This window comes from Dendrobates tinctorius, unplaced genomic scaffold (assembly GCF_039654945.1).
Source record: "Dendrobates tinctorius isolate UK_male_01 unplaced genomic scaffold, ASM3965494v1 ptg000021l, whole genome shotgun sequence".
Classification (NCBI taxonomy): Eukaryota; Metazoa; Chordata; class Amphibia; order Anura; family Dendrobatidae; genus Dendrobates; species Dendrobates tinctorius.
The window spans coordinates 29,832,244-29,857,173 of record NW_027361689.1 but is presented as its reverse complement, the minus strand read 5'-3'; the positions used below and the strand labels follow the sequence as shown (position 1 = coordinate 29,857,173).

General features: G+C 43.4%; 1 protein-coding gene across 1 annotated transcript in view; it reads right to left on the bottom strand.

Moving 5' to 3' along the window:
* Window positions 1-9,772: 9,772 nt before the first annotated feature.
* VSNL1 (visinin like 1) overlaps window positions 9,773-24,930 on the bottom strand; it is a 182,892-nt gene continuing 167,734 nt past the window's right edge. Inside the window, exon 4 of the mRNA XM_073568266.1 lies at window positions 9,773-10,955. Within this exon, the coding sequence (XP_073424367.1) occupies window positions 10,758-10,955 (198 nt within the window). The 3' untranslated portion in view covers window positions 9,773-10,757. The remainder of the gene's footprint in view (window positions 10,956-24,930) is intronic.

Genomic DNA, 24,930 nt, shown 5'->3' with positions numbered 1-24,930 from the left:
TCTCCGAAGGCAAGTTTGTCTTTGTCCAGCACGATCTTGCCCAATGCTGTAATTTGGTTTGTGACCTTTGGGGTAAGTGCCATTGGGATGAATACACTGTGGGTTTTCTACCATGGAATTGCATTCAGAAAAAAACTTATTACAGTGTCAGCATTGTGCGCTAGATTTTATGGAATATACAAAACTAGTCTATAGTGAAAATTGACCATCACAAATCTCTTCAATGCAGAAGGTAGAATGTGCGATAAAGCTGCAGCAATTCTGCAGCAGCTGCAGCAGATTTTTCTACTAATTCTTCACTGTTGAAAAGTCACAGCTTGTCCAAACCTTAAGAAAAAAGGCAGCTTTCCTCACCACCTGATCTAATAATATGGGCATGAGTAATAGGCTGTATGATGAACATGGTGTACATCTGTGTGACAGGCACTCTATCCAAGCCTCACATAATACTAGGTGACCGCCGCCTCTAACCTTTGTGGACTTACACTACTAATAGTGACTGATTCTTTTAAGAATGTAAACGGTCCAATGTTTGTTGCTGAAGGCCCAGCTTCTATCCATTTTTTCTTTAAAGATAGACCAAATGGAGCCCAATTAATCATTTGCGGTTTATTAAAAAGTACACTTTTCTTTTTTATGTATTCACTGATGTATTTTTGCACCAAATTCCATCAAATTTGGCATTTTTGTCTTTGTACAGTTTTTGTGACATTTTATCACCAAAAAAAGTCGCAAATCCTGTAAAAAAAAAAGTCGCAAAAATGTACCAAGTGGAAAACTCCTCCAGAAATTTTACTCCAGGAGGAGACTAGAGTAAGATGTACCAAAAAATGTGACATTTGTTAACAGTCGCATTTCATTAATCTGCCTAAAAAATCTAGATAAGCAAAGTTGTCAAGGAAAATTAAAGACTTCAAAAAGAAAGATAACTTTAAAATTAGAGCAACATTTATAGAGAATAGTGATGAGCGAACGTGCTCAGGTGCAGAGCGATTTTGGCGTGCTCGAATACTATGTTTGAGCCCTCGCCGCTTTCCCAAAAACACCATCAAATAATGATCGGGTGGCATCTCCAGTTGCTTGACATAGTAACATAGTGATTAAGGTTGAAGGAAGACTTTAAGTCCATCTAGTTCAACCCATATCCATATCCTCCACTCTACTCTCAAGATCACATCTCACTACCTGTGCACTTGACTCAATCCCATCCCACTTTATCCCAAACCTCACCACAGTCTTCATCCCAACCCTAACCCACCTCTTCAACCTATCACTAACAACTGGTGTTTTCCCCTCAAGCTTTAAACATGCCTCAATCACACCTATCCTCAAAAAGCCCTCTCTTGACCCATCCCCTGTATCTAGCTATCGCCCTATATCACTTCTCCCCTATGCCTCAAAACTACTGGAACAACACGTCCATCTTGAACTGTCCTCCCACCTCTCTTCCTGCTCCCTCCTTGACCGATTACAATCTGGCTTCCAGCCACACCACTCCACTGAAACTGGCCTAACTAAGGTCACCAATGACCTACTAGCCACCAAGACCAAGTGACACTACTCTGTCCTCCTCCTCCTGGACCTGTCCTCTGCCTTTGACACAGTGGACCATTCCCTATTACTACAAACCCTCTCATCTCTTGGTATCACAGACTTGGCCCTATCTTGGATTGCGTCATACCTAACAGACCGGACATTCAGCGTTTCCCATTCGCACGCCACCTCCTTACTGCGCCCCCTATGCGTCGGAGTCCCGCAAGGTTCAGTTGTAGGGCCCCTGCTCTTCTCCATTTACACCTTTGGCCTTTGACAGCTCATACAATCTCACGGCTTTCAGTATCACCTCTATGCTGATGACACTCTACATCTCTGGACCAGATATTACCTCCCTACTAAACAGAATCCCTCAATGTCTGTCTGCTATTTTATCCTTCTTCTCCTCTAGATTTCTAAAACTTAATATGGACAAAACAGAATTAATCATCTTTCGCCCATCTCATGTGACCCTCTCAACGGACCTATCCATTAAAGTAAACGGCTGCCCACTCTCTCCAGTCCCACAAGCTCGCTGTCTCGGGGTTATCCTTGACACTGATCTCTCTTTCAAACCACATATCCAAGCCCTTTCCACTTCCTGCCAACTTCAACTCAAAAATATTTCACGGATCCGTACATTCCTCAACCAAGAATCTGCAAAAACCCTAGTCCATGCCCTCATCATCGCCTTGACTACTGCAACCTCCTGCTCTGTGGCCTCCCCTCTAACACTCTCGCACCCCTCCAATCTATTCTAAACTCTGCTGCCCGACTAATCCACCTGTCCCCCCCCCGCTATTCCCCGGTCTCTCCCCTCTGTCAATCCCTGCACTGGCTCCCCATTACCCAAAGACTCCAGTTCAAAACCCTAACCATGACATACAAAGCCATCCACAACCTGAGTCCTCCATACATCTGTGACCTCGTCTCCAGGTACTTACCTGCCCAAAACCTCTGATCCTCACAAGATCTCCTTCTGTACTCCCCTCTTATCTCCTCTTCCTACAATCGCATACAAGACTTCTCCCGCGCATCTCCCCTACTCTGAACTCTCTAAACACAAGATATCAGGCTCTCGCCTACCATGGAAACCTTCAAAAATAACCTGAAGACCTACCTCTTCCAACAAGCGTACAACCTGCGGTAACCACCAATCCACCAAACCGCTGCACGACCAGCTCTACCCTCGCTTACTGTATCCTCACCCATCCCTTGTAGATTGTGAGCCCTCGTGGGCAGGGTCCTCTCTCATCCTGCACCAGTCATGACTTGTATTGTTTAAGATTACTGTACTTGTATGTATTCTGTATACCCCTCCTCACATGTAAAGCGCCATGGAATAAATGGCGCTATAATAATAAATAATAATCCTTACTTGCCCTAACATGTTGATCCAGAGGACATGAATAATTCTCGTCGATTAGCTTCATCCACTCTCCTCTGTGTATCCACCATTAGCATCACTAATATAGAAGTTTACGTCTATGAATAAAGAGGCTGGACGTCTACAATGATAAATCACTGTGTATTACAAAGTGCCTAAGGATGCAATAACCACAGGAAGGAATAGCGATTGGACTGGGACGTCTGTGGGATCAGCACCGGGGTGGCAGGACCCATCATTTTTCACAATAACAATATTATCCTGGGATCTGCTGACAGAAAATTCTAAAAATAACCAATTCACATCTTGTATACCATAATTTATTGGTAATGACGGCTGTAAGAGACCACGTATCCCTGCACCGATCCCAGGATGAATGGGTGCATCATGCAGTGACTATCTGCACTAGGAATTATCCACAATGGAAATTGACGTAATAAACCAATATTAAACACAACTAATCAGAGTTGGAATTAGCAGCTCCCATTTTGCGGTAGAAATTGTTGCCTTTGTTAAAAGGATTGTCTGGGATTAGCAAAATGGATTTTTCTTTTTCTCCAGAAACGGTGTCCCTCAGATGCATGGTTCTCGCAATATTACTGCTCAGTCCCACTGAGGTACTGCAATACCAAGAGACACAGCCAATAGATAAGTGTGGCACTGGTTTGGCAAAAGGTCGATCCTCTGTTCATTGTCATTTTGTCAGAAATTATTGGTTTCTTACCTGTGGAATCTATTTGCCTTCACATGACATGATTTGGACAATGGCGTTCCAATGAAGTATGATGGTGCCACTTTACAGCTTAGTAGTTGTGTAGACACATACCATGGCAGCCTACCAGTGGCCTTCCATTTTCTCCTCCCAACAATAGATGTTATTGACCTCATCGTAAAAATCCATAGCGGGAGATTTTTCACCAAATATAGTGTGGAGCAACCTTGTACAACCAGCTCAGCTCTGACCCACTGAGGTACGGTCTCCATAAGACCTCTGAAGGTCCGTTTGGTTTTTGGCACTAAGACGTTAGCAGCAGATCCTCGAAATCCTGTGTGTTGCTCGCTGTGACCTCCATGGACTAGACATGTTTTTTCGAGCACATTTCACAGATGATCATTCAGATTGAGATCTGGGGAAGTTGGAGACAAGTCATCTCCTTGAATTTGTTGTCATGTTCCTTAAACCAATTTTTATAGTGTGGCAGGGACATTATCCTACTGAAAACAGCACTGCTGCTGGGGAATTCTGTTGCCATGAAGGGAGGTACAAGATTTTGGTGGTACGCGTCATATACACATGAATGTCAGGACCCAAGGTTTCCCAGAAGAACGTTGCTCCATCACACAGGCATCACACCACTCCACTGGATTTCTTCTTCTCATTGTCCATCCTTGTGCCATCTCTACCTCTGGTACATGAAGCTCACAAACCCAGCTGTCGACGTGATGTAGGAGACGTAGTTGATCAGACTGGGACATGTTATTCCATTACTTAAGTTCTGATCCTCACGGACCCATTTTTGGCGCTTTTGCAAAGTACAGCATGGGCACTGAGGCCAGTCTGTGGCTACACTTCCCCATACACAAATTATGACGCTTTTCTGACAACTTTCTAAAACATCACAATTTTGACTCATTTAGCTCATATTCTTACTTATGGCTGTGTTTCCAGCTTCCAACACAAACAAGCAATGTGTGCATAGAATTTTTTGAGGCAGACAAATTCAAAGAATTTTTAGGGTGCGTTCAAATGCAGTGGTCATGCTGCAGCTTTTAATCACAATAGCTCTGCGCTACTGCAGTCTTTCTACTATTTCCCAGCACTTCCAGTCACAAAATCTGTGCTGTAGGCTGCACGGCTTTTCACATGACACAGTCGTTCCACTGCAAGATTAATTGGTTGTGCAAGGAAATATTAAAAAGACTGCAGTGGCAGAAGACTGTTGCAATTAAGTCGCAGCATGACCACTGCCTGTAAATGCAGCCTAAGGGTATGTTCACACTGAATTTTGGGAGCAGAAAATGAGCTGAACACAGTTTTTTTTTTAAGGAAGCTTTTAGATTTGAGGAGGATCTTGGAGTGCTTCCGCTCCAAAAACTCAACAAAAAAACTCAGTGTGAGGAAACACCCTTATAACAGAATCAGCGTCAGGAAATAGCAAAGTGGATTTTACATATAAATAAAGAGGAAAGAATGTCAAAGATTTTTTAAAGTGTTTTTTTGCAGCGGATCCGCACTAAAAAGCAGACGTCATTGTATTGAGATAATCTATGTACAATCAAAGGAGATTCATGCTGCCCAAATTGTGAGCAGGATGCCGAGAAGCAGTGCTGTGGAGTCAGAGTCCATTTTGGTAAAGTATAAAACAGAACAACTCCGAAAATCTAATATATAAAGCTCAAAGTGTGTATGTATGTGTGTGTGTATGTCCGGGATAGGCATCCGCACCGTCGCAGCTACAGCCACAAAATTTGGCACAGTCACACGTCTGGACCCCGAGAGCGTCCTAAGCTATGTTGTGAGGTGAAATTTTAACCCCGCACGTTCCAATTCACCAAACAATTTTGCCCCTATCTACATACTGGGGGGAAAAGTGTGTGCGTGTCAAGCCCCGCCCCTCATTATGATGTCACAATGCCCCTATTTGCATACTGGGGAAGCAGTGTGTGCGTGTCAAGCCCCGCCCCTCATTATGATGTCACAATGGTTGTCATGGCGACGCTGATGTCATCAAAGGTTGCAAGCCCCGCCGCCGCTCATTATGATGTCATAATGGTTGACTATGGATTGGAGGATGTGTGTGAGTATATGGGCACCGGACTATGGGATGGAGGATATGTATGATGGGTATATGGGAACGGGACTATGGGATGGAGGATATGTATGATGGGTATATGGGAACGGGACTATGGGATGGAGGATGTGATGGGTATATTTTTGCACTGGACTATGGGATGGAGGATATGTATGACAGGTATATGGGCACGGGACTATGGGATGGCGGATATGTTTATGGGCACGGGACTATGGGATGGAGGATGTGTGATTGGTATATGGGCATTGGACTATGGGATGGAGGATATGTTTGATGGGTATATGATCACGGGACTTTGGGATGGCGGATATGTATATGGTCATGGGACTATGGGATGGAGGATGTGTGATGGGTGTATGGGCACTGGACTATGGGATGGAGGATATGTATGACGGGTATATGGGCACGGGACTATGGGATGGTGGATATGTATGATGGGTATATGGGCACAGGACTATGGGATGGAGGATATGTATGATGGGTATATGGGCACGGGACTATGAGATGAAGGATGTATGATGGATATATGGGCATGGGACTATGGGATGGAGGATATGTATGATGGGTATATGGGCACGGGCCTATGGAATCGTGGATATGTATGATGGGTATATGGGCACGGGACTATGGGATGGAGGATAATTATAATTTGCTATAACTAACTACAGAGCGCCGGGCTCTTCAGCTAGTATATAATAAATTGGGTTCAGTACTTTAGTGCAGGATGTGCTCAAATTTTTCAATTTTTTTTCATAAGAATTTGGGAACGTTATGAGATGTCCTATAAATGTTCTGTTCTTGATCAAAGGATCTCGGCTTTTAGTTGGGATGAATCTGTGCTGCACTTTATGCACATGCTCAGTAGTGACCAGTGCTGTGGGGTCGTAGATGAGATGAATCTGTGCTGCACTTTATGTACATGCTCAGTAGTGACCAGTGCTGTGGGGTCGTAGATGAGATGAATCTGTGCTGCACTTTATGCACATGCTCAGTAGTGACCAGTGCTGTGGGGTCGTAGATGAGATGAATCTGTGCTGCACTTTATGCACATGCTCAGTAGTGACCAGTGCAGTGGAGGCGTAGATGAGATGAATCTATGCTGCACTTTATGCACATGCTCAGTAGTGACCAGTGCTGTGGGGTCGTAGATGAGATGAATCTGTGCTGCACTTTATGTACATGCTCAGTAGCAACCAGTGCTGTGGGGTCGTAGATGAGATGAATCTGTGCTGCACTTTATGCACATGCTCAGTAGTGACCAGTGCTGTGGGGTCATAGATGCGATGAATGAGTGCTGCACTTTATGTCCATGCTCAGTAGTGACCAGTGCTGTGGCGTCATAGATGAGATGAATCTGCGCTGCACTTTATGCACATGCTCAGTAGTGACCAGTGCTGTGGAGTTGTAGATGAGATGAATCTGCGCTGCACTTTATGCACATGCTCAGTAATGACCAGTGCTGTGGAGTCATAGATGAGATGAATCTGTGCTGCACTTTATGCACATGCTCAGTAGTGACCAGTGCTGTGGGGTCGTAGATGAGATGAATCTGTGCTGCACTTTATGCACATGCTCAGTAGTGACCAGTGTTGTGGGGTCATAGATGAGATGAATCTGTACTGCACTTTATGTACATGCTCAGTAGTAACCAGTGCTGTGGGGTCGTAGATGAGATGAATCTATGCTGCACTTTATGCACATGCTCAGTAGTGACCAGTGCTATGGGGTCATAGATGAGATGAATCGATGCTGCACTTTATGTCCATGCTCAGTAGTGACCAGTGCTGTGGGGTCGTAGATGAGATGAATCTGTGCTGCACTTTATGTACATGCTCAGTAGTGTCCAGTGCTGGGGAGTCGTAGATGAGATGAATCTGTGCTGCACTTTATGCACATGCTCAGTAGTGACCAGTGTTGTGGGGTCGTAGATGAGATGAATCTGTGCTGCACTTTATGCACATGCTCAGTAGTGACCAGTGCTGGGGAGTCGTAGATGAGATGAATCTGTGCTGTACTTTATGTACATGCTCAGTAGTGACCAGTGCTGGGGAGTCGTAGATGAGATGAATCTGTGCTGCACTTTATGCACATGCTCAGTAGTGACCAGTGCTGTGGGGTCGTAGATGAGATGAATCTGTGCTGCACTTTATGCACATGCTCAGTAGTGACCAGTGCTGTGGAGTCATAGATGAGATGAATCTGTGCTGCACTTTATGTACATGCTCAGTACTGACCAGTGCTGTGGAGTCATAGATGAGATGAATCTGTGCTGCACTTTATGTACATGCTCAGTAGTGACCAGTGCTGGGGAGTCGTAGATGAGATGAATCTGTGTTGCACTTTATGCACATGCTCAGTAGTGACCAGTGCTGTGGGGTCGTAGATGAGATGAATCTGTACTGCACTTTATGTACATGCTCAGTAGTAACCAGTGCTGTGGGGTCGTAGATGAGATGAATCTATGCTGCACTTTATGCACATGCTCAGTAGTGACCAGTGTTGTGGGGTCATAGATGAGATGAATCTGTACTGCACTTTATGTACATGCTCAGTAGCAACCAGTGCTGTGGGGTCGTAGATGAGATGAAACTGTGCTGCACTTTATGTACATGCTCAGTAGTGAAGCTCATTCTATACAGATCAGAGCAAAAAGGCACTGGGAAGGAATGCCTGCACTCATCTCAGAACTGCTAGAGTGAACACAAAAACAGGATAAAGACAAGAACTTCTTAAAGCATATTTAAACTTTCAATAAACTATGCATTAATAGTCATGTTTATGTTCTTTCTATATGCCTTATGTTTTAGTTCGCTTTTCGTCTAAGCTCTTGTTTGGAGAGCTTAGCTGCTCTGATGAATTCAATACTATGGAGTTGGAGTCTGGGAAATTGAGGAGTCCGAGTACGAGGTTTGGCTTACAGACTCTACAGCCCTCCTTAAAAGATACACGTGCAGGTGTAAGGGCTCATACTCACTTGCGAGAGACTCACACGATTGTCGTGTGAGTCTCTCACATGAAAACCTGGCACTGCCGCCAGCACTCAGACCGGAGCGTGCGGCTGCACAGAAATACATGTAGCCACATGCTTCGGTCTGAGTGCCAGCAGCAGTGCCAGGATTTCTTGTGAGAGACTCGCACAGGAATCGTGCTCTCGCAAGTATGAGCCCTAAGGCACAGGAGAGGTTGAAGATCGCGCCTTGTGCATCAGCATGCGTGTCAAAGGCTGTGTGTAAATTCCACCGTGTACTGCAAGGTTGGTTGGCTCAATCTATCATGTTTGTTTGGGCTTTTTTCCTTATCTATTGTGATACTGCTGCCATTAACCTTTTAGTATTGGTTCACACACTTATAATCATCCTCTCCAATGTGTCCCAATCTATTACAAAATACTTCATGCATTGACTTGTATGCAGGATCCTAGTAGCCACCTAATGGCTGGTTACTACATCAGGGTGTCAGAATCAGCACTGCTGCCTTGTTAGCCATTTTTCAGTTTTCTATGTAAAGTCAGCTATTGGAGGAATTTCTCCTCCCTAGGCCTTTTGGGGATCTACTCTCATATTGTGATACTTTGTTATTTAAATGGTTTAGTTTTTTCCTATACATGTATAAGTATCCTTCTCATTGTGTTTCCTCACCATTCCGTGACTAACCTACTATGTATAGGTTCCATATGGGATTGACCGGATTGTGTTCAGGAGGTATATAACATCTCATGGGGCTTTTTTTGTCCTGTTTTGTTTTTAATTATTTGTTGGTGTGTGTGGTTTTTCCTAAGACTACTTGAATAAATTTTTTTTTTATACTATTGGTATTGTTTGGTGATCCCTGGTGTATAGTATGTCTCCTTTTCTTGCATATATTTGACTCTTTTTGGCATACTCCAGGTCGATACACCATAGCTTCTGGATATGTGATGGTGCCCTCCACCCCTCTCTCTACATTGATAGATGAGGACCTGAACTACAACTCTGACAACTCGGTGCTTGAATGACAGAAGTTACAATTCTGCATACAAAATTCTAGACACCACCTGGGAAAGAGTCAAATGGTATAAATTATTTATTTGGGGACATATATTGCAACCTCTTTTGAAAATTCAGAAATCAATCTACTTTTCTGAGAAATCAATACTGCTTTCAATCCCATTGAAACAACAGGTCACCTTTATACATCTTCGTATATGCATCTCATGTACGAGTACCTATGTATATAATATTTATATACATAAAACATACATATATCATCTTGGCTGAAACTTATATGTACATATAGCTATATATATATATTTATATATATTTCTCTGAATGAATTTTGGGAGGGTTTCGGTGGGACTTGCATTTGTTCACACTCCGTTGCTCTTGATACGATTCTTTCCCGATTTGTTTCAGGGTGCAAATGAGGTAAGAATTAAGGCAAACCTAAGAGGCATGCAAATGAATTACATATATATTCACTGACATCACAAGCACATGTGTGAAAGGGACGGGGTAGATCCATGAGCCGAAGTCATGTCCCTCCGCCTGCCCGGGACTACTTTACAGCGGGTGAGATGCGCTAGTCGGAACAGTAACATCGCCATGGCAATCAGTGTCACTACCACGAACACGTAAAAAGAGACACACAGCTAGCATCAGTAAAACAATAAATAGTATCATTATGCGGTACGTTACTGATGCACAGGCTTCAGGGACTTATGAAATTACATTGCACACTTCACATTTGTGGCAGTCAATTTTTTTCCTGTTTTTTTTTTTTTTATGTTTGTTTGTTTTTAATATAGATATTGGATATACTTTTTAAAATTCTTTTAGCAAATGACATTCTCATGCACACAAGTGTCTCAAACACAAGAAGCAAGTCCATTTATAGGTAGTCCAAGCAATTATTTTTGTTTTTGTTTTTTTGTGGTTTTTGTGTTTTTTTTCTGTTTTCGTCGTGGAAATAGCTGCAAACTGAATGGAACATTGACAATTTTTTTTTTTTTTCGTTTTGTGCAGTCCGAAATGCGTCAGAGTGATTACTCATTTCTGTATGTCACACTGGAGAAGTAATACAATGGAAGGGTCGCTCTTTGCGGCTTCTTTGAATTCATCCAGTGTGATTTGGTCGTCTTTGTTCTTATCCATCTTGCTGAAGATCTTGTCAACCCGCTGCTCGGGCGTAAGGCCGTCTTCGTTCATTTTCATCATTATCACAGTGCCCACCATTTTGTAGATAGCCTGGAGAATGAGGGAGGGGAAAAAAAAAAAAAAAGATTAATGATTGCGGGATCCACTACGGCTATGCATATTGGAGAAAGGAGTCACATTCACGTTTTAAACGTCGCTGCAGAGTCAGCAGGGGAGACGGCTGTCAAACACGACCGGACTCTCCATAGAGAAGGCAGAGATGGTTTATTACCCTTTCTGCATAACTGATAGTTTTATACACAGCGCTGAATGAGTGCTGTGCATACAAATAAAGAAGCACTATTGCACAAAAAAAAGGGGGGAAGACAAAAAGCGCAATAGGGTCTTATCCATGTTACAAAGGACAGTATATCTTGAAATATGCTCACCTGGTTAGGATGAGATAAAAGCGTGTAAGTAGGGGCTGCTGCGGATCCACAGGTCTTCAATGACCAGAAGAAATGATAAATTCAAAGGGAATTCGTAGTTATATTCCGCGCTGCCGCTGAGACAAATTCCAGGAGAATGCTGTATGATTGCAGTGGTTTTATTCTACGCATTTCAGGGGTCTCATGCCCCCTTCATCAGGAAATATCAGGTGGTATTTCCTGATGAAGGGGGCATGAGACCCCTGAAACGCGTAGAATAAAACCACTGCAATCATACAGCATTCTCCTGGAATTTGCCTCAGCTGCAGCGTGGAATATAACTACGAATTCCCTTTGGATTTAACAATAATGAAGCACTGACATTGCTTCCTTCTCCAGACCCAGCAGGAAATGCTAGGTGATAGATCACAGAAAACATCCACATATTCTAAAAATCACCGACCAAAGTGAATTACTATGATAAAATATAACTTTTAATAATAAATTGCTAAAAAAAAATGATACAATTCCACCGTTCTATATGCTAGACTATTTGGCAAAACTCCTATCAGGACCAATATAGCACACCTCTTGAGAAAATTTCTTTATATTTATATGCCAGATACAAATAAAGAATCATAATCATCATTTCTTCATAGTAGGGGTATCTATGAAAGATCAGTTGGCTGTAGTATAATCTTTAAGACTTTCATTCAACACCAGATATCTGTTCAATTTACAACTGCCTAGTGATATATAGTACTATTAGCAATTCTTGCTGTATAGTCTTTTTGCTGTCATTCACAGCTATCGTCTGTGATATAAACTGAAAGGTCTCAAGTCTATTGTCACCAGACTAGTAATTTAAGCCTTTTATGAGATTATGAGGAGCACAATATGCTAAATAAAAAAATAAAAATAAAGTAAATGCAAGAAATAAGACAAAAAGAAAGTCACTCCAAACCACTGTGTCTACCCCTGCCCAAACCCCCTCAAAACATATAAAAGTGTTATGAAAAGGGAAACAGAAAAAAAATTTTTAAATGTATTTTAGTGGCCCTCTGTGGTCTTTTTTTAAATAAGAACAAATTTATTTTTTTTTTAAGCAAAAAACCTGTAAATCTCAAGTGTGTGTATGTATGTATGTATGTATGTATGTATGTATGTATGTATGTATGTACAGTCATGGCCAAAAGTATTGACACCCCTGCAATTCTGTCAGATTATACTCAGTTTCTTCCTGAAAATTATTGCAAACACAAATTCTTTGGTATTATTTTCTTCATTTAATTTGTCTTAAATGAAAAAACACAAAAAGAATTGTCCTAAAGCCAAATTGGATATAATTCCACACCAAACATAAAAAAGAGGGTGGACAAAAGTATTGGCACTGTTCGAAAAATCATGTGATGCTTCTCTAATTTGTGTAATTAACAGCACCTGTAACTTACCTGTGGCACCTAACAGGTGTTGGCAATAACTAAATCACACTTGCAGCCAGTTGACATGGATTAAAGTTGACTCAACCTCTGTCCTGTGTCCTTGTGTGTACCACATTGAGCACGGAGAAAAGAAAGAAGACCAAAGAACTGTCTGAGGACTTGAGAAACCAAATTGTGAGGAAGCATGAGCAATCTCAAGGCTACAAGTCCATCTCCAAAGATCTGAATGTGCCTGTGTCTACCGTGCGCAGTGTCATCAAGAAGTTTAAAGCCCATGGCACTGTGGCTAACCTCCCTAGATGTGGCCGGAAAAGAAAAATTGACAAGAGATTTCAACGCAAGATTGTGCGGATGTTGGATAAAGAACCTCGACTAACATCCAAACAAGTTCAAGCTGCCCTGCAGTCCGAGGGTACAACAGTGTCAACCCGTACTATCCGTCAGCGTCTGAATGAAAAGGGACTGTATGGTAGGAGACCCAGGAAGACTCCACTTCTTACCCCGAGACATAAAAAAGCCAGGCTGGAGTTTGCCAAAACTTACCTGAAAAAGCCTAAAACATTTTGGAAGAATGTTCTCTGGTCAGATGAGACAAAAGTAGAGCTTTTAAGGCAAAAGCATCATCATAGAATTTACAGGAGAAAAAGAGGCATTCAAAGAAAAGTACACGGTCCCTACAGTCAAACATGGCGGAGGTTCCCTGATGTTTTGGGGTTGCTTTGCTGCCTCTGGCACTGGACTGCTTGACCGTGTGCATGGCATTATGAAGTCAGAAGACTACCAACAAATTTTGCAGCATAATTTAGGGCCCAGTGTGAGAAAGCTGGGTCTCCCTCAGAGGTCATGGGTCTTCCAGCAGGACAATAACCCAAAACACACTTCAAAAAGCACTAGAAAATGGTTTGAGAGAAAGCACTGGAGACTTCTAAGGTGGCCAGCAATGAGTCCAGACCTGAATCCCATAGAACACCTGTGGAGAGATCTAAAAATGGCAGTTTGGAGAAGGCACCCTTCAAATATCAGGGACCTGGAGCAGTTTGCCAAAGAAGAATGGTCTAAAATTCCAGCAGGGCATTGTAAGAAACTCATTGATGGTTACCGGAAGCGGTTGGTCGCAGTTATTTTGGCTAAAGGTTGTGCAACCAAGTATTAGGCTGAGGGTGCCAATACTTTTGTCCGGCCCATTTTTGGAGCTTTGTGTGAAATGATCAATGTTTTGCTTTTTGCTTCATTCTCTTTTGTGTTTTTTCATTTAAGACAAATTAAATGAAGATAATAACACCAAAGAATTTGTGATTGCAATCATTTTCAGGAAGAAACTGAATATTATCTGACAGAATTGCAGGGGTGTCAATACTTTTGGCCATGACTGTATGTATGTATGTATGTATGTCCCGGATTGGCATCCGCACCGTCGCAGCTACAGCCACAAAATTTGGCACAGTCACACGTATGGACCCCGAGAGCGTCATAGGCTATGTTGTGAGGCGAAATTTTAACCCTGCGCGTTCCAATTCACCAAACAATTTTGCCCCTATCTACATAATGGGGAAAAAGTGTGTGTGCATCAAGCCCCGTCCTTCATTATGATGTCACAATTGTTGACATTGCGACGCTGATTCATCATAGGTTGCAATGGTGACGGTTATGTCATAACGGCTGCCATGGTGGTGGTGATATCATAATGGGTATATGGGCACAGGACTATGGGATGGAGGATATGTATGATGGGTATATGGGCACGGGACTATGGATGGAGGGTATGTATGATGGGTATTTGGGCATGGGACTATGAGATGAAGGATGTGTAGTGGGTATATGGGCTTGGGACTATGGGATGGTGAATATGTATGATGGGTATATGGAAATGGGCCTATGGGATGGAGGATGTGTGATGGGTATATGGGCATGGGCCTATGGGATGGAGGATGTGTGATGGGTATATGGGCATGGGCCTATGGGATGGAGGATGTGTGATGGGTATATGGGCATGGGCCTATGGGATGGAGGATGTGTGATGGGTATATGGGCATGGGCCTATGGGATGAAGGATGTGTGATGGGTATATGGGCTTGGGACTATGGGATGGTGAATATGTATGATGGGTATATGGAAATGGGCCTATGTGATGGAGGATGTGTGATGGTATATGGGCATGGGCCTATGGGATGGAGGATGTGTGATGGGTATATGGGCATGGGCCTATGGGATGGAGGATGTGTGATGGGTATATGGGCATGGGCCTATGGGATGGAGGATGTGTGATGGGTATATGGGCATGGGCCTATGGGATGGAGGATGTGTGATGGGTATATGGGCATGGGACTATGGGATGGAGGATGTGTGATGGGTATATGGGCATGGGATGGAGGATGTGTGATGGGTATATGGGCATGGGCCTATGGGATGGCGAATATGTATGATGGGTATATGGGCACGGGACTATGGGATGGAGGATATGTATGATGGGTATATGGGCATGGGCCTATGGGATGGATGATGTGTGATGGGTATATGGGCATGGGACTATGGGATGGAGGATGTGTGATGGGTATATGGGCATGGGACTATGGGATGGAGGATGTGTGATGGGTATATGGGCATGGGCCTATGGGATGGCAAATATGTATGATGGGTATATGGGCACGGGACTATGGGATGGAGGATATGTATGATGGGTATATGGGCATGGGACGGCGAATGTGTATGATGGGTATATGGGCACGGGCCTATGGGATGGCGAATATGTATGATGGGTATATGGGCACGGGACTATGGGATGGAGGATATGTATGATGGGTATATGGGCATGGGACTATGGGATGGTGAATATGTATGATGGGTATATGGGCATGGGACTATGGGATGGAGCATGTGTGATGGGTATATGGGCATGGGACTATGGGATGGAGGATATGTGATGGGTATATGGGCATGGGACTATGGGATGGAGGATGTGTGATGGGTATATGGGCATGGGCCTATGGGATGGCAAATATGTATGATGGGTATATGGGCACGGGACTATGGGATGGAGGATATGTATGATGGGTATATGGGCATGGGACGGCGAATGTGTATGATGGGTATATGGGCACGGGCCTATGGGATGGCGAATATGTATGATGGGTATATGGGCACGGGACTATGGGATGGAGGATATGTATGATGGGTATATGGGCATGGGACTATGGGATGGTGAATATGTATGATGGGTATATGGGCATGGGACTATGGGATGGAGCATGTGTGATGGGTATATGGGCATGGGACTATGGGATGGAGCATGTGTGATGGGTATATGGGAACTGGACTAAGGGATGGAGGATATGTATGATGGGTATATGGGCTTGGGACTATGGTATGGCGAATATGTATGATGGGTATATGGGCATGGGCCTATGGGATGGAGGATGTGTGATGGGTATATGGGCATGGGACTATGGGATGGAGGATGTGTGATGGGTATATGGGCACTCGACTATGGGATGGAGGATATGTATGATGGGTATATGGGCATGGGACTATGGGATGGTGGATATGTATGATGGGTATATGGGCACGGGGCTATGGGATGGAGGATAATTATAATTTGCTATAACTAACCACAGTTAGTTACTATGCCCGATGCCCGGGCAGCACCGGGCTCTTCAGCTAGTTTATATATAAAACACATAAAAATTAGGCCCAATATATCAAAAAATAACATGAAAATAATTCCAATAACCGAACGAGAAAATTTTTCAAAAATTCTTGACCTGCTTAACAAAGGCAGTTAAATTATGACATTTCTTGGTATCTAATTGATTGCTCTATTATAGTGCAAGGAGTAATAAATTGGAAATGTGGTGAAAAACAGCGTTCTGTAAATGTTTATTTCCCCCACTGCCATTCATCCCGTTTCATTAACACTCTAGGCAAAACACTGCAGCTGCATCCCCCTCTTCCAGTCTTCGATTTACTTTATTATTCTAGATGGATTTTTTGGAGATTGATGAGGTTTCTAAACATTTACAGAGAAAGGGAAACGAATGCAGATGGAAAGTGCCATATTTAAAGTATATTACAAAGTTGTAGGAATTCACATGTGAACGTTTTACATAAAAAGCAGCACAACAGTAACATTACTCTACTCCTCTTTGGTCAGACCTCATCTGGAATACTGTGTCCAGTTTTGGGCACCACATTTTAAAAAAGACATCAACAAACTGGAGCAAGTTCAGAAAAGAGCGACCAGAATGGTGACCGGTCTGCAAACCCTGTCTTATGAGGAAAGGTTGCAGGATTTGGGAATGTTTAGTTTGCAAAAGAGAAGACTGAGAGGAGACTTAATAGCTGTCTACAAATATCTAAAGGGCTGTCACATTGTAGAAGGATCAACTTTATTCTCATTTGCACAAGGAAAGACTAGAAGCAATGGGATGAAACTGAATGGGAGGAGACACAGATTAGATATTAGAAAAAACTTTTTGACAGTTAGAGTGATCAATGAGTGGAACAGGCTGCCACGAGAAGTGGTGAGTTCTCCTTCAATGGAAGTCTTCAAACAGAGGCTGGACAGACATCTGACTGGGATGATTTAGCGAATCCTGCTTTGAGCAGGGGGTTGGACCAGATGGCCCAGGAGGTCCCTTCCAACTCTACGATTCTATGATTCTACTATAAGGCTATAGACACCTACGTCATAGGAAAAATTACCGTAGTCCGACATTTTACTGGTTACCGTGTGTTAAAAAAAAAGTTTCACTTAGTTTTATGCTGAATTTCTTATTTCTTTTCAGACCCCCTGATAAGTAGTGTTCTTTCCAGTAATATGTGGTGAATATGAGATCTGTGCATCGAGGATAATATTTCCCTCACTAGCTCTTGTGTATCAACACCGCTTCAAACTTTCACCCATTTCTCCCTTTAAAGCCCACCTGGAATTTTTTCCCCTCTTGTGCTGATGGACATTAATGGTGGATCTGAACTCCTTTCTTTCTAACACTGATAATATGCCTGTGCTTTCATCTCAGCCTGTGTGTCCTGCGCTCCCTGAAGACTTGGATGCTTTCCTCCCTCTCCTGTGCACAACCTCCTTTTTTCTGTATCTATCTCCACAATGAGAGAAGGAAAGTGACAAACAGAGCCAGGAACAGTGTGGGATTTGGAAAACAGCAGCAATAGTATATCCTACGTGGAATAAGACGATACAACATGAAGAACACGTACAGTCTCTGCCCAAGAACCTCGTATCCACAAGGAAGAAAAATCCTACATCACATGTTCCAAGTAGTGAATGCAGTAGAGGCTTTAGTAAACCAACGGCCGCAGTGAATACTGCCTTTCCACCTTTTATAAAGTGGGACATGTGCTGCGGTATTATTCTTACGTCATCAGTCATATTACCCATGTGAAGCAGTTGCAAAATGGTAGAAAAATTTTAATGAAGACCATTTAGTGAGTTGCTTAATTTTTCATGAATTAAAAAAAAAGTAAAAAAATCAATCATGTCCATGGCCTTTAAGAATATGAAAATCCCATAGGTGGGCCAGCTGAGGAACATAGAGGCTCCTCTATCTGTAACAGCTAGGAAAAAGGAAATACCTGCACCTGGACAATGGTCTGGGGAAGGGTGTGGTCTGCACTTAATTTAGGATCTGGGATATGAATTTATTTAGGTCTATTAAAGGGATCAGTAAAAAGATTACTTTTTGTGAATTTTGGCTGTGAGTGTATCTGACCAGTATGATGGTCTCCTGTATATCCTGCAGTGTGACAACAAGCTGTGCTGGTGTCTGAGCTTTATATGGTCACTGTTGGCAGTATGATCGGTTATAGAGGTCTTCGTATGGTGTTGGCCTGACTGACAGATCAAGCGTGCATCTCTCCTTGATTCTGCATTCCAGTGGCTTCTGGAATTAGTGCACAGGCAGCAATGGGGCCACTGGGACTACATGGGATGGGATATGGTCTCGAGCAAGAAATTGGTCGGGAGAGCATGGGACTAGAGACTGATGAAGCCTTTGTGGAAAAACTGATTTTGCATATGTGGCGCCCCTGAGGGTTCATTCGCCACAGAGGTACTGCACCTCCTCCTGAGGTGTGGTACCCCACCATCCAGGTAAGGTGGAGACACCTGACCACGCTCCAACACCTGCATCCCACACAACATAGTAGTGTAGCAAAGCACCCTTTGGTGGCTCCTTGCTTGAAACACGAAGCGTGCTGGGAGGTGGGTGGAGTTTAGGTTGTATCAAAAGAGTGGGAAGAGTTTAGGATTTAGTCAGTCTGACAGAGTCAGAGGAAGAGTGAAGATCCCCAGTGGGATGGATGAAGGAGGTGCTGCAGCCGACCTCAGTGACCTGGGTCCGCTGGCACAGGAAAAGAACTTCGATAGAAAGCCTGACTCTCTCCATAAGGAGGAAAGGATTAGTACGGAACGTGAGGAGAAGAAGAGAACTAAGGATTAGGGTTAGAGGAGAGCCCTTCCCAAGGTCTAAGCGCAAGGCCGGGGTCCGGTCCCCGAGGTTGTATGGATACTAATGGTCCTGCGACAGACACCGGAGGAATGGAAGTTGTCATCACTTTATTCCCACACCAGACTTGGGAACACAACAGCATCGTGAGTGAGCCGGGACTAGGTAGTAAGGAGTCCCCGAAGCAGGCTACAGCTGTCTGCCGTACAAGTAGAGTTCATAGGAACATCGGACAGGAGGAACTCCAGTGTAACTCAGTACTGAGAGTACTTCACTATAGGCGTTAAGAGGGAGATGTTCAGAAAAGGCACATATGTTGGCGGAGTGTTGGAAAGGAGTGCTTCATCTTGCCTGGAAGTTGGCTGAGCCCCTGACCCGGAGGACACGGCACCGAGGCGGGCACCTGTACCTGCAACAGACTGTGAGTAAAGCTTTGGAACTACATGCCCTGGTGTCCTCCACTTATTCCTGCGTCAACACACCCAGCACTGCTACATCCTTGTGCCTAGCCCTGCGCCCGACACTACACCATCTACGTGTCACTTCATCTCACTGCCCTGGGACTACAGCCCTGCCTGTGGAGGGCTATAACATCATTGCTGCACCCCACCTTCTGTCCCAGAGGATCTGTCTTGAGCGTCGGCTTAACATCTTCATTGCCGAACACCACAGGTGGCGTCACGACTCATTCATTCATAAACTTTAATCATCATAAGCACACTGAACATTCCCCTTTGTTACAATTGGCGCCCAGGGCCACGGGCCGGGTCCCAGCTGCCGTGACATCTCCCATTGAAGCTCATCGGGCCCGATACCGAGTACCCCACAGCCCTGGGAGGGTGACCCACATAACATTTTGGATTCAAGCAAATCCAAATTTTGGGGGATTCGATTTGCGATAATCCAAATGGCAACCAGTTCCAAAGCCTTTTTGTGGGCCGGGAAGGAGTTAAAACTATTCTGCCTCTCTTCTGACTACTCGGTGTCTTCCAGCACTGCCCACGTGGAGCATGCTTTTTACATCAGCGGCATTGCCAGAAGATCAGGAGGGTCAAAGAGGAGCAATCAAGAGGACCGGACAAAGGAGTGGCGAGACGGGTTTGGGGATGGCTGAGTATAATAGTTTATTGCCATTTTTCAACTTTTCGATGCAGATTTGATTTTCCAAGAAAAAAAAAATCCAGCTGCCAAGACATGTTAAAAAAATATGAGTTTTATTTGTAATCCATTAAACATTGAGAAAAGTGGACATACTATGTGAAGATTTGGGGTGAAAACCTTCCATAAAAACCAGTTCTAGTGTTCTTAGTCCTGGTATACAAAAACTGGACTTTCTTGTGATTGAGATTTGACTTACTCCAAACTTATTTCATGGAAATCGAATCTCATGGGAACCAAATTGAATTTTGGGAGATTTGCTGAACTCTACGTCTGACGCAATTATACAATGGGTGATCATTTTCTACCGCTTGAGAAGCACGATGAGGGGGTGCAAAGCTATCAAAACTCTATGATGGGGGATTTTAGTGACCGGGTCTCCAGTATGGTGTGGGCTGTCACGTAGACAATCATCCCTGATTCTTAATATATTTACAAGCCAACTGGGTAGAGACTACATGATATAACATATATTGTGTCCAAATAGGAGGCACTAGTAGTAAATACTTTTACTATACTAGTACTGCATTTTTTCCCCATGAAACATTGGCTTTAAGCTGTATCTGTCAGCAGGTTTTTGCTTTTTAATCTGAGTGCAGTATAATGTAGGAGCAGAGAGCCTGATTCCAGGGATGTGTCACTTACTAAGCTGTGTGCTGTAGTTTCAATACAATCAGTGTTTTATCAGCAGGCGAATATCACGACAGAACTAGGTGTCGCATGCAAGGCAGTCCAGCTAATCTGTGTAACCACGTCCTCACCACTAACTGGCAGTTTGCGAACTGCAATCAGTAGCATAAATCTGCAGAAGAAAATCTGAGATTTTATCAAAATTGAACAAAGCAGTCCAGTAAGTGATACATCACTAGAATGAGGGTCTCTGCAAATTTTAATAAACAGTAAATTGCAAAAGTGCTTGTTTTTACAAGCACTTTCCAACAATACAATCTATAAAGATTTATGAATAACCCTTTAAAGCACGTACTGTAATATATTTATATACTACTTTTTTTTACATTAAGTTTAGGCACAATTCGGGTGAATTTAGTTTGTCAATCTTCTCCATTCTTTGTAGCCACTTTGGCAAGTAGATGATGGTCATGCACAGCCCTGATCCCATCTACCTTAAGTCTTGAAAACAAGAGTCCTAAACCTGACAACCTCCCTGTCACGGTTGCACCCCTCAGTGTGTCTGGAAGGCAGTTGCTGAGAGCTCAGCAATCCAATATGGTACAGGGGTGTGCTGAGCTGTCAGTGTGCTGATTGACAGCTCGTCCGTCCAATCTGAGACTGTTTCCAGGTGTTCATTGACCCAGGTGATTGCCAGGATACTTAACTGGGCTGTTAGTCACAGATCTCTGTCAGACTTATATTCTGTGTGATTTGTCTCTCTGTGCCTTGTGTTCTGTTTGTAGATATTTCATAGAATCATAGAATCGTAGAGTTGGAAGGGACCTCCTGGGCCATCTGGTCCAACCCCCTGCTCAAAGCAGGATTCGCTAAATCATCCCAGTCAGATGTCTGTCCAGCCTCTGTTTGAAGACTTCCATTGAAGGAGAACTCACCACTTCTCGTGGCAGCCTGTTCCACTCATTGATCACTCTAACTGTCAAAAAGTTTTTTCTAATATCTAATCTGTGTCTCCTCCCATTCAGTTTCATCCCATTGCTTCTAGTCTTTCCTTGTGCAAATGAGAATAAAGTTGATCCTTCTACAATGTGACAGCCCTTTAGATATTTGTAGACAGCTATTAAGTCTCCTCTCAGTCTTCTCTTTTGCAAACTAAACATTCCCAAATCCTGCAACCTTTCCTCATAAGACCTTGACCTGCCTGACCTTGGACCTCGTTCTGACCATCCGTCTCTTTATCCCTTTCTGCTCTGATCCGCAATCTTACTGGTATTGTGTCCTTGGAGCATTACCTGACTACGTCTTTGTCTCTTCCCTTCCTGGCTTTTGACCTCGGATTCTTGGTGTCACAGATGTGTCAGAGGCTGAAGACCATTGCACTGCATCTGTCTGCAGAAAGTCTCGGTAGTTTGCTTTGCAGACTAGTGGCCACCTCCCCCGGTGCTAATGACCACACCTGGATCTGGGTGTTTATAACTTCCTACTTCCTGTTGTGAGGTGCAGGTGTTATTTCCTATTTACACATCTCTGGTGAAGCTTGGAGCTGCAGCAGTCTGCTAGCGTCCTCTTGGAGTTTGGAGGGTGTCGGCGTTTCTCTCTGAGTCTACTCAAGCTGAGTGTCCTCCTGGTTTCATTTATCTTTACTGTCTTTAGTGTTAGTGGGATTGACTAGCTTTTATCCTGTCCTTCTCGATGCATGGCTTCTTGTCAGGGTCACACTGGAACTAGGTATCCTGCTCGGTGATAGGTGTGGAACCTATATAGGGACTGTAGGACAGACAGACAGGGTGACGTTAGATCAGTCTAGGGGTCCCCACTTTCCCCTTCCCTAGTGTTTGGCTCCCCTTCCCTATTTGTGTTGCACTTAGTCTGTCCTACAGTGTGCGTGACACCTGGACTATCCCGTCTCAAGGCTTGGCCGTGAGAAGTGACTCAGCGTCACACTCACAACCAAAACTGTAAATGTCACAAATTGCTGCACTGCGTTACCAGGAGTCTGGCGGTTAATAAACTGGGTCAGTCCAAAATCATTTATTCATGGCAACAAAATCTGCATTTGTAGGTTTACAAATTAACTGAACATGCCCAGAAGAGCGAGAAAAAAAAAAGTTCCTCAAGGCTCTGTCCTGACCTTCAGTTTCGCAGCTCATGTAAGAAACTAATGCGGCACCAGAATAATAAATAATCTCGGTTAGGCTGGTTTCACATTCGCGTTAAAACAACGCCAGCATGTTGCATTTTGGCGCGCACGGCGCACCGTCAAAAGTGCGCAGCACGCTACTTTCACACTGGCAGCGCATGATCTGCGCACCCTATGCTAAAGATAGGGTGCGCCGATCGCATGCGTGCAAATGCGAAAGTAGGCGGTGATCCCGGATGGGGCGGGCAGGGAGCCGGATCGGGGCGGGGCTTAACGACGCAGTGCGCAGCGTTGTTTTAACGCGAATGTGAAACCAGCCTTACACGTCTGCTTAGTTTTAGGCTTTAATGTTGTATGGAGACATCAGATGGAAAATACGGGGCCCGTGTGTGTGAGTCAGACACTCCTATTACACTAGTTCAAGCTGCTGTTCACCCCAATTCACTATGTGCATGCACACCAAGCCTGGATGAGCGTGCATGCTTATATCAATAAGGCAATGCCAGGCGAAGCTCTTGTCCTGCAGAAACAAAGGATTGGGCATGCTGAAATCCAACATGTCTGATCCAAACTTTCCTCATATACAGTATCAATGACGACTGATCCCGTTTCAATGGATTTCAGCCACAAGTGTGTATGTCCAGTTTAGTCTCGGTCCATATGTGCTACTAACACAAGTGTGAACAGAGTCTAAGCAAGTATGGACAATGTATATAATTACATATATGTTATCGTTGCGTGATCGGTCAGGGTCTAACCAGGGAGACCCTCAATTATTTTGGGGGCTCATTCACGTCCTATTTTCACGTACCAGCACTATCCATGGTTTTCACTAATAACACTCGTACCTATGATATTCTATGGGGCTGTGCATAGGTCTGATTCTTTTTTTGGACCAGCAGAAAATATCGAAGACATATCTGATTTTAACCTGAGGGTCAAAATTGACAATGCAATTCAAAAGGTATAGTACATGAAAAATTGAGACCGCACTCTGATGTAATTTTCACGGACGGACAGAATGGCGGAGAAACTTTTTTCTTAAATGATTATTGCCTTTTTGCGCCATCTTTATTATTTGTTTTCCACTTTATTTGATGCATTTTTGCTGCAGATTTCAAGCAGCGATTTTAATGCAATTTTTTTTTTGCACAGAAAAGAGTTGAATCCGGGCTTAAAAATGCAATTGCCTTTTTTATAAACTTTTTTTTTTTTTTATGTGATTTCTTTCCAGGATCCCCCTAGAAGCCTAAAGAGAAAAATGCACCACAAAAATTACACAATTCACCAGCGTCTTTAAAACATGCAGTGCGCGAGTTTTCACAACTACTTTGCTTACAAACTAAACACAACAGATTTTCAGCACAAAAATAACCCCAAAGTATTCCTCTACATAGGTACACAGTCTAATGATTTTCATGCATTTTTTACATGTGCTGTTTTTGTGACTTTTTATGCACTGATTTTAAAATGTGTTTTTTTTCCCTACACAGAAGCCTGTGGGAAAGCAAAAGATCCCACATGTAGAGCAGGTGGTGCACGGGAAAAAATACCAGGAGTCCAAAAAACAAATGAAAACACCACAAAGTGGAACAGCGCTAAAACCCACATCAAATGCTCTTCGAATAGGAGTCCTACTAATTTCAATGGTAAATCCATATTGCTGTTCATACAGTTTCTTTTTTACAATTTGGATCTGAAAATCTCGCCTTAGAAAAAAAAATGTGAAATGTCACTTCTTTGATACACTTCCCTCCAGGAATCCACTCCAAACATAATGCAAAAGGCAGCAAAAAAAAAAAAAAAAGGTGATAAAAAAAAAATAAGATT